Raw genomic sequence first — 11,967 nt, 5'->3', positions numbered from 1 at the left:
TTAAAAAAAAAAATTATGTTTTGGAAATTGATTACAGAACCCTATTATATATTAGAAAAGATGATGATAAAAAAAGATTGATATTTTTTAAAAAAATAATGATTATAAAGAAATTTATAAAAAATTAAAATAAAACATTTTAAATATAATAAAATAAATTTAAATTATTTATAATATTTTTTTTTTTTTTCGTATTTTATATATAGAATATTTTCCGATTTAAAAATAAAAATAAAGAAGCTTTTTAATAAAATTTCAATAATATTCATCACTACTATATGGAATAAATTTGTTTTGATCATTTTAATTGTTTTATTCAATATCCATTTATTTTAATTCTTCTTACTCTATTTAATTTTCCAATTGAAGGTTTCTAACATTTTCTTCAATAACTTTTTCCTGTTTCAATTCTTCGTCTTCATCCTATAAACTTTCTTATGCATCATTTTCAATATTTTCATTCATATTTCCTTAACCTTTGTTATTTTCCTACATTTAATCAACTATCTATTATAATAATTACGTTTGACTTTCATCAATATTTGAAACATCATATAATAAAGGTAGATCAAAAGTAGTGATTTTAGAAATTAAATGTCTTTAAGTATTAATTTAGGAATAATTTAGTAATAATCCATATTCGAAATCAATTTAGTATTACCCAAAATCTTACTCAATATCAGTTTTTGCAAAAGCAAAAACAACTTAATTTGTTTTTGGTTTTATTAAGAATTAAATTGAATTTTTGGGTAGTATTAAATTATTTATATTTTGCCTAATAATCTTGAAAGAAATAACTAATTAGACATTATAATTACTATTATTTACTATTTATAATTCTCGAATGCATTTATCGTTTTTGAATTATTAATCCATTAATTTATCTAAAAAAAAATATAATTTTTGTAATAAAAAAATAAAAAATGAAAATACTTAATTCAGTGTTATTTTCTTTTAGTTATTATTAACTCATATAAGGATAAACAATTTATTATCTTTATTTAAAGAAGGCATTCCAAGGCGAATCTGATTAAATATAATTAGAAAGTATAATATTATCTTTAATAATTTCATTATCATAAGCTTTGTTTTCTGTTAAACAAGGAATATTATCAGTTATATAACAATTAAGTTCCCTTTCATAGACTTTTAAAACGTTATTATTTTTGAATTAATTATTAGAATTTTATTAATAATAATTTTAAGTTTTTTCTAAAAGTTGAGAAATATCAAACTATCCTTATTTAATAATAGAAATACTTCGTGTTTTTCCGATTGTGTATAATTTTGAAAAACCTTAGAATCCTTTAAAATTTCTAAAGTCATATTCTTAATCATAAATAGGCATTTGCTCAAATCCATTTTAATCATAAATATTTTTGAGTTTTTAATTAAAGCTTTTAAGTTCTTTTAAACATTCTTATGCATATTCACTTTTTGGGAAATAAAAATACTTAATTCTATTTGAATCTTAATAATAGTCTTAAATAAAAGGTGTAAAAAGGTCAACATATTTAGCATAAGCATAAGAAGGAGATGGTAAAAAGGCTAAATATTGTAATAATGAAGGAATTTAGTTACCTAATTTCAAAACTAAAAGTACAAATTAAATACTTACGTTTTCTTGCATTTTTTTATTATAATAAATACAATCTAATACACTTCTGCTTTGTTCTAAACATAAATTACTTTCAAATTTATATAGGCAATCACAAATATTATTCATTCCATAAGTTCCGTAGTTATTTATTTATATTTTACGCTCATCTTTTATTTCTCCAAATGTATCGTTTTTCGAAAAACTCTTATTTAATCCTGGAAATCCTAATATCCATTCTATCCTTTAATTTTAAAATTCATCATCTATTATCAGAAAATGTTCTATTGCACTCACATAAGACTTTGCTTCTTCACTTGAAATTCTGAAAAGACCTTAAAGTATTGCACAAGCAATTATTTCAGATGATACTAAGTTTTTATAAGCTAATTTATGTACAAAAGATGGCAAAATATCACTATCTAAATTTTCTACAGTCAATATTTTTTCCCAAAAATAATTATTATTTAACATAATCTTTAAATCAGAAGGCATTTAGTATTTTTCTTAATCATCAAACTCATAAATCATTTAAAGATGTTCTAAAACATTCAAAACTGTTTTTAATAAATTATTATAATTTGGCTAGGCGACTTTATTTCCCATTTATGAGATGTTTTATAGATATTTAATTGGTGAGTTTTCTCCTAGAAAGAAGTTAATGAAAAACTAAGTCAATTTAAATTAAATAGAAAGGCAAATTTATGTATTATTACTGCTATTCTATGATGTAAAATTATACCAAAAACTAAAATATTAATCTATTTTAAAGCAATTTCTTACTGCAACATCATTAAGGTAAGATAACTAATTCATTAAAAATCCAAAAAGTTCTTTTTAAATTAAACTTTATTAAGAACTTTAATTATTAGTTTTAAATTCCATTTAATTTTATTCAGTTATTTATAAAGATATATTATGGAAATTTATTATTATTTATGTGCATAATGAATATAATTCTGAATAAAACTAGCGTGTTTATGACTCTGAGCATTTTAGTATATAGCTATCTATATTACGATTTTTAGTATAAAAATGCTTAAAGAAAAATTCACTGCAATATTCAGGACTTAATTAAAGTAATATTTTTAATCTTTTAGTTATATTTTCACACATTAACTACATTTTTTTTAAATATATTAATGTTATTTATTTCGATTATAAAATATATTATATTTCATTACGTTTGACTCTATTGATTTAGCTAATAGTTCAAATATTATTTTAGCATGAATATTTATAAGAGTTTAATATTGTTCTTTTGTTTATTAAGAAATTTCATTGAATTTCTGATAATAACCTTTCGGACATTAACTTTGATCTAATTCAGGTAAATTTATAGAATTAATTATGTCATTTATAAAGGAATAAAATGATTCATTATAGATATGTCTTTCTAACATAAACTAATGGTTATCAATCCAGACTTTTTTATATAAAGAAGTATTATTATATGCTTATTATTATTTAAATTCATAATAATTAATTTTAATAATAAGTGGATTATTAGAATCTTATTCATAATTTTTAAGGTTAAATTTATTTACAGTATCTTTCAATTCTTATTCATTAGATAAAATAAGTTCGATTTTATTTTTTATTTTCTTTTCATAGACTAAAATATAGGCATTTTTACTATTATCCCTATTTTTAAACCAGTTAAAATTCGAATTATCATCTTAATCATTACTTTGTCCCCCAAAGCATTCTGATTCAATATTTTTCTTTTAAAATTCCCTTATTTTACTATCATTAAATTCTAACCAAGTTTCTCCATAAGTTTGATTGGTTTAATCTTCTCTATTAGTATCAATAAAAGAATAATAATGTCCATATTCAGCTGTCCCTGTATGTACGACAACTCCGGCTAATTAATATTCGAAATATTCATTGTTTTTGCATTCATGTACATCATTTGTGTAAGATTTTAAATCTAGTTGTTCAGGAAATTCTAATCTAGAATTCACTTTAATATTTTGGACTGTTTCAATGTCAAAAATGATTCTTTATAAATGTACTATAAGTACATTAGGTAAATCCTTAAGGAATATTTTTTTAACTACATCAACCTTTTTTTCACATTTTTCACATTTATAATCAGAAATGGTTTCACCTGCAATAAATTTATTTAAAGATTCATTTAAAGTTTTTTAATTTTTAACTTCAACAGATAAACTATAAAAGGTCTCAAAAACATTGCTTAAATGCTTACAATTTTAACAAATAAGTTAAGTACATGTCTTTCCCCCATAAACACCTTCCAATATTTTTTTAAATGGTGTATTTTTTAAGCTGTTTTCTAATTTATCGAATATCATATTCAAGAATTCTTAAGCATCCTATTAAACAATAGTATTTACAGGTTCTCCCATATAATCTTTAAATGAAAAGCAGAATTCAATAGGGTTATATTCAACTCTATCACTCATTAATAAATAAGCAAACATTTATTAAAATTAATGGAGTACGTTATCATCTGTGACCATTTATTTTTTATTATATTCAACTTCTTCAAAGTTAAGTTCTTTGTTGTCATCAGCCATTAAAATTGCATTTCTGAATGTAGGAGTCATAAAGAATTACTAAATCATAGCATTCATATAACATATGCAACCTAGATTATATAATCCCACATAGCCAAGATCACTTCTTGGTTCCTTTTATCTATATTAGACAACGGGAAGATTTTCAAGGAGTTTAATTAAGCCTGTTGACATCAAAAAATGTAAGTTTTATGGACAATTTTTACATAATGATTTTAATAAATTGAAGGCGGCTTATCTACTTTAGTCTCCTTTACATTTGACAACTTTTTAATCATACTCTTATATATTTTAGTCTACTAGAATCGAATTATGATCAGAAATATCAAAAAGACATTTATGGAAAATCTCTTAAATTAGTATTTCTCCAGAATTAATTTTAATATGTTCATTCACGCTCAAAATGCGGTCACATAAATTAATTAATCCAATTAATATTTTATCATTTTTTGTTTTTATACGAGTCTCTGTACTTTTGTGTTCTTTTATATTTTAAGTCAAAGTTTCTAATAGTTTTTACCAATCAAAACTTTAAGAATCTTCCAAACAATCTAAAAGAGCACAAAAAAGTTCAAAATATTAAGTACAATATTAAGTGTAATTTCTAATGTTAGGGATTTATTAAATTAGTATTTCAAGTATGATTTTAACTGGAAATTTGCGCATTTTAGCTACTATAAAAAAACAATTATTAAAATTTTTTCTCACATTTTAATTTTAATTATAGAAAATACAACTAATTATTAATTAATTAAATAAGCTTATTTCATTTTTGAAAAAATAATCACATACTGAATTATTAGATAAAAGTAATGTTCCCATTAATTAAAGTGAATATTCAATAATAAGTCTGTCTTCACTTTCTAATTCATTAGAATCTGAAGTATATTTAATGCAAAGTTTACATAATTCACAAACCAGTTATTCAAAATTAAATTTAGAAAGAATAATTTCACTTAAATTTTACTCTTCAATGCTTTTTACTAAGGCATTAAAATCTTCAGAAGGTTCTACATTAATCTCATATAATTTTTCATTTAATTTTATACAAACTTCATCCATTAATTCAAATTTTTTTACTTCGTTTTCTAAAAAATTATCTCTAAATTCTGACTCTTTTCTTTTTAATTACAATCCTCTACTATCTTATCTAATAGAAAGTATTAAAGCAGGCAAACTTACATGCGTAGATTACATTCTGGCTACATTCTTATAGATATTTTTATTTCCTTATTATAAAATGGTAAATGCGACAACCAAATATTTCAAAAACATTTTCAATATGAATGCAAAAATATATTTTTAGTATGAAGGACTTTATATTTGTATTTAGTTTTATAAATTACTAAACATTTTAAATAAAAATTCAAAGCCTCCAAGCTTAATAAAGTCTGCTCGCCAATTTTTTTTTTTTAAGAATTCCTAATCGTCCTCATTTTTTTGTTTATTTTCTTCTTTATTATTATCTATTTAGTCTTCCATTAAGTATTCCATTAAATGTAAATTATAAAGCTATTTATATACTGATTTATTTCCAAGTATAATTTCCCAATCAGCTCCTTTACAGTCTAAAATTTAATTATATAAGATTGGACTTATAGGCAATCTACTCAACAACATCCAGGCATCTTCTGCTAAGCTTTCTTTATCCAATAAACAGAAGATCATTTAAAAAAAATTTTCGTCCCTAGAAAGTAAATATCTAGGCATTTATTCGATATTAACATTTTCGATTTCAACTTCATCATATAATTTCAAATCTCTTCTATAATGATAAGATTCTAGATTTTTTCTTACTACTAATGGTTTTGTTTTACAAGCCTAATAATAAAAAAGAATAAAGTTTTCTTCTGATAAATATCCTTTTTATTCTTTATCGTAAGCGTTTAAAGTACTTACAACACGTGAATCATTAGCTTAGCAATTATCATGAGTACATGAATTTATAAACTTTGCAATTTCTTCAGAAAACATTTTACCATCTTTAGCAAACATCCAGAACCATTTTTTAAAAATATTTATTGCCACAGGATTTACTTCTCCATTTTCTAGAAGTATAGGCTCTTCTTTCACTAAAGGAGCTTTTTTTTTAAACACATTTATCTTTTGTCCATTTTTTAGTTTTATTTCTGCTAAAGAGCGTCCGTTTTCCTTTACTGATATTTCCCTTTAGGAATCTATTATATAAAGCGAAACCTCTTCCCAAGTACATTTTATATTTAATCCTACTTTTTAAAGTAAATCAATAACAGAATCATTACTGTAAATTTTTATTGTGAAATTGTTTGGCACATCATATTAAGAAAAACATAAATTAAAATGTAAACTTATTAATTCTCCTTTTGATAATGAAATAAGAGATTTTAAACCTCCGTTTCCTTTCTTTTCACTTTCATCCAAAATACTTTTGATTAAAATTATACATCTACAAGCTTTTTAACTATCAATTTCTTTTTAAGTCAATATTTATTCTAATTATCCATAAGCTTATTAATAATAGCATTTTTTTATTTCGATTTCTTCTTATTCTATAACTTAATCAAAGTTAGAATGCAAGTTATTCAAGAACTCTAAGGCTTTATTTACTACCTCATTGTTTTCGTTTATCATTATTAATTTCCATAGCTCATTCATTCCTATTAAATTTGAAGGATTTATTAACATTATATAATCAAAGTCAATCTATTTATATTATTAAAATGAAAAGAAAATATTTAATTAGTTTTTATTTATTTTTAATTTACATTAGTTCTCCTATCTTCTTATTATTAATTATATGTTGATTACATATTATTATATGTTTATTATTATTGCCAACTTTTTTGTGTATTGTATTTTTTCATATTCTTAATTTATTCATTTATTATACAAAATACGCCTTTGAAACAATTCCAACCTTCTAAAGTCATTTCCCTAAGATCTTATTCAGAACATAATTTTTATATAAAGAAAATGTTCAAATCTTATTATTTTATTTATAAATTTGTATTATTAGAAGTATTTATTTCAGCAAACCATTTATAGATAATATCTTTTTCTTTTGGAATTAATCCTTCAACAATAATAGCATCCCAAACTATAGAAATAACATCAAAGCTTAGCTCTAAATCGTTAGGTAGATTATTATAAACTATATTTAAAAATTATTATTTTTTAATTTTTTTTCTTTTCTTTAATTACTGAAATTCAAAAAGTCAATTCTGGCTTTTAGATGTTCAATATATGTAGGCTTTCCCAAAACTTAATCGAAAGCTTATTCAGTAATTTAACTTACCTTTTATTTAAGCTCTTCTTTGAATATACGTATATTCTAAACTAAAACATTTACAATTTACTTTTCTTAGTATAAAAATAGAATAGCATCTTTTTTAGAATATGAGTAATATTACCCTCCAAATAAACTATCAATTATTTTTGAAATTATTTTTAATAAATGTAAAGTGCCTGATGATCCCTAAAAGAAAAAAATTAAAAAATTAAAAAATTAAAAAATTATAAGTTTACTTCTGCAATACTATTAACACAGTTCTCAAGAACTTCTTGCTTTTTTTCTTTAGAATTTTCATAATTAAAACTATCAGAATAGGATTTAATAACTTCTTCTAGTATATCCTAAGAAATTTGATCACTCTTGTTAATCAAATTCCAATAGAAATTTCTAACAGTATTTTACAAATCAATTCCTTTGTAATTAGTTTTAGTTAAATTTTGAATAAATTCTATATCTTCAGTTGAAATTTTATTTATATCGCTTTCTTATGTAATTTTTTTCAAGAAAAATTCGATAATTTATTTATTAAAAGCAGGTAAGTAATAATTATCAGTTAGAATTTTATAAATAGCAAGCTTTAACTCCATATCATTTTTTCTAGTTTAATTCCATAAGATTTCCAAATGTTCATCCTAAACCATATTTTCGTTTAACATATATTTAAAGAAATCACCTGCTTTTTAAATCAATTAATACTTAGAACTTGTGAATAATTTTTTAAAAAGTTAGTTTTCTTTAACCCATTCTTTTAGTTATTCAGGCTGCATTGTTTCTGTGTTTTTTTCATTTCTATTAGTTCCTAAAATTTCCATAATAGTTTTCAGACCTTAAAGTTAAGTTTTTATGAATTCCGAATTAAAAGATTATAAAGCCATTTATAGATTAAACTTCTCCAATAATTCAATTTTTTAGCCTACCGAATATATGCGTTTCATCAAGCTTCCTAATCCTTTGTTTACTAAATCGATTTTTTCTTTTGTGAAATTTCTCAAATTAGAAGCTGGACTATCCAAAATATTTTTTTAAACTATAGGAATTATGATTTTGGCGAACTCTTAGGCAAATTATCTAACAAAAAGGCATTATATTTAATTTATTATATGCATTTAAATTGCTAAAAAATCTATTGGACACCAAGTTTATTCATTAAAATTATTTATCTTGTTCAAAATTAAATTAAATCCTCCTTTTCTGCCAAATTTATTCAATGCAGCTACCAAAAATAGTGATGTATTATATTATCTACGAGGTATTGCATATATTTTTAAGTTTTGGTCGTCTAATATTTATGTATTGTCGTTATAATCATCTATTAAATCATCACTTATTTAATTCTAAGTAGATTTTGTATAAAGTTTTTAAGCTTATGTATTAAGTTTTGCAACACGAGGATGTGTTACTTCTAAATATTCATCATATTAAGAAGTATAACCAAAAAAGTTGCCTTTTTAATCACTTTTATTTCCTTATTGATCATAATATCTATATCCTATTATAATTAGATAAAAATATTTTTGTTTAAAAATAAAAATAAAAAAATCAACCTATTTAAATTGCTCTAATAACATCATCATAATTATTTTTTGAATTAGAATCAATATTTTCATTATCATCTTCTTCTTTAGTAAAATTATTACCAGTACTTATTTACTTGACATCCAATACAGTACACTTATACCAAATATGAGATGTATCACAACAATCAATTAAGTCTCCTTTTTTAAGTTGAAACATCCAATCCCATTCTTCATCAGTACAAACGCTTTTATAAGGTCTGATTTCAGAACTAAATCTATAAATTTATCTATTAAAAATTTAAGAACTAGCCAAAAACTATACCTAAATATAATCGCCACTGATATTAATTATTTTTGCTCTTCTATAACATTATTTGTTATACTGTGGATCTACTTTTATAGCATCTACATATTATCCCATTTATAAGTTTTAAAGGAACTCTTCATATTAAGATGTAAATTTATGAATTTATTAAATTTAAAAAGGCATTTAGAGTTTGTTATTGTTTTGGAAGTATGCTTTTTAGTAATCGAATATATAAGAAAGCATTTCCGAAGTAGCAAGTGTTTATTTTTAGAAAGTAGTAATAAATAAATACACAGATTATAAAAGTATCTAATTTGATAAATAAAGAGTTTGTTCATAGGAAAAGCTCTTTTCGTCTATTAAATATTTTGCAATACTTGGAAAAAAATCATTCATAAAATAATCATATACTTTATCATCATATAAATATATTTCTCGCCATTTATTTTAGTTGTTATGTAAAATATGATTATTATTTAATAAAATATAAAACTTTAATACTGTTCTCATTTCGTTCTATGTTGCTTTCTCATTATGTGAATTTATTAAATATATTATTTTTTAAGTGTTTCTCCATTTCTCTATATCTATTTATTTGAAAGTCTCATGATATTTTTGTAATTCTTCAATTGAAACTTGTTCTTCCCATAATTCGTTAATATCTTAATATTAACTTTTTTATTGAAATTATTGAAAATTTTATTAGCTGAAATTCATCAGAATTTTTTTAATTATTTTTTATTTTTATTATATTTTCTTTTCTTTTCTTATATATATATATTTTTATTTTATTTTATCTTTTAATCGAATATTATGTTTTCTATATACTAATATTTTTTGAGATTTTAATTTTTTTTTCTTTTGTAAAAAATATATTTAGTATTTTATAAAAGACTTTCTATTATAAAATATATTATTTTAAATAGTGATAAAAAATTTATTAATAAAATTATTAAATAATTAAGTATCTTGTTTATATTTAAGAATGAAATTAAAAAATAAAGTATTTTTAAATATGTTCGATAATAAATTCATAGAATATTTCTATATTATTTTTAATATTTTAATTTTTTTATATGATAATGTATAAATAACATAAAAAATTGCAAATATTTTTATGTTCATTTCAAAATTATTTATTATTATTATTATTTTTTATTTAAATCTTTATACTAAAATAATAAAATTATATATATAATTATATAAATTTAAATTGCAAAAGTTTGACTTATTTAAATAGAATTCTCTGTAATTTCAATTGCTTAGTTAAACTCTATCATGTAATTTATGATGCCTTTGATAATTTTTATAAATATAAATTTAAAAAAATAATTCCAAAAAACTGTTTATATAATCTGTAGGATTAGAATTAATAAGCAATTATAATTGAAAAGATTTACATTTAATTAATTATTTAAACAATTATAATTATTTATTTATTTCATTTATTTATTTTTATAAATAAAAATATTAATAAATAAATTATTAAATCTTTTAATTAATTAATAAAAATATTTAAAATAATTAATTTAGTATAAAAAAAAAAAAAATTATTCATTAATATTCCGTTAAAAATAAAAAAATAATTTATTAAAATAAAAATTAAAAAATTCATAGAATATAGTAAGTAATAAAGTAAACTAAATATGGATTAAAAATACAATAATATTAAAGCTATTTTAAATAAGTAATCCCAATAATAATATATTAATAATTATGAAGATTTTTAATAGCAACATTTTTAATATAATAATTATTCTTAAAAATATATTGAAGATACTCAAACACAAATATAAAATAATTGTCAAAATCCTTTAAGAAATAATTATATAAAATCGCCATAATAATATTGTTAAAATTTGACTCCTTAAAGAATTGTTTAGTAAAATTTTTAAATATCAAAAAATAATTAATATGATTCTTTAAATAATTTAAGAAGTAATAGTAATTAAAGACAAAGAGTAAATATTTAAGAATTCGAAAGTAATTCTTAGAACATTAATTAAAATATTTCACCTAATAAAAGATTTACAACCAATTATTAATTTGAAGATTAAAAAATACCTTCAAGAAACGAACATAATATATCTTCTTCTTAAAAAAAAAATTAAAATGATAATCATAAAAGCTCAACAATAACAGCATTTTCTAAAATCATTAATACTGAAAATAAAATGCGAATTTAAGAAGAAATAATCTAATAAATTTATAAAAAATCTCGTTCAACTACTCCTAAAGAAAATAATATTAATTCTTAAATTACTTCCAATTACAATAACAGATCAAAAACTCCTGTTTCTCCATTTAAAATAGATTATGCAAACGATAATATATCAAATGAATTCTTTGAAAGCCATTTATCTTTATAGAATATTCTATAGTAATAAAAACTATTTAAAAAAGAACGTAATTAAAGTCCTAATTCTGTTCTACTTTAATAATAATGTAGATAAGTCAATTCTTCTTAAAATTATCAAATATAATAGATATTAAATAAAGCACATGCAATCAGCTTTAGCCAAAAATAAACTTAAAAAATAGTCTAAATGGAAATGAAAGAAAATTGTCTAAAAAAAATAGATTCTTAAACAAATTAAATGCTAAAAACTTTATAAGAAAAAATAAAAGAAAAAAATTTTAAATTGACAGAAAAACCTCTTTTAGAATAAAATTAAATAAAAGCAAAAAGAATTTCTACTGAATATATGGATGCTTCATATTTTTAATATAAT

The 11,967-nt window shown here is 20.9% G+C and overlaps 1 protein-coding gene across 1 annotated transcript, besides 3 other annotated features; it reads right to left on the bottom strand. All coding sequences in view use genetic code 6, as the record gives it.

The window, feature by feature from the left end:
- Nucleotides 1-330: 330 nt before the first annotated feature.
- On the bottom strand, nt 331-9,879 carry IMG5_196170 (hypothetical protein). Its single transcript, XM_004024295.1, has 4 exons — nt 8,956-9,879; nt 6,885-8,900; nt 2,782-6,822; nt 331-2,716 (listed from the first exon to the last, which is right to left on the bottom strand). Exons 2-4 carry the CDS (start codon nt 7,047-7,049, stop codon nt 680-682), a joined length of 6,243 nt encoding a protein of 2,080 aa, XP_004024344.1. The 5' UTR covers nt 7,050-8,900; nt 8,956-9,879; the 3' UTR covers nt 331-679.
- Nucleotides 6,907-6,947: a microsatellite.
- Nucleotides 7,603-7,635: a microsatellite.
- A 786-nt stretch (nt 9,880-10,665) lies between the features above and the next one.
- Nucleotides 10,666-10,690: a microsatellite.
- Nucleotides 10,691-11,967: the final 1,277 nt, after the last annotated feature.

This window comes from Ichthyophthirius multifiliis, assembly GCF_000220395.1.
Source record: "Ichthyophthirius multifiliis unplaced genomic scaffold scaff_1120509251399, whole genome shotgun sequence".
Taxonomy (NCBI): Eukaryota; Ciliophora; class Oligohymenophorea; order Hymenostomatida; genus Ichthyophthirius; species Ichthyophthirius multifiliis.
Note: the sequence above shows the minus strand (reverse complement) of the source record. Positions and strands in the feature narration are given on the sequence as shown.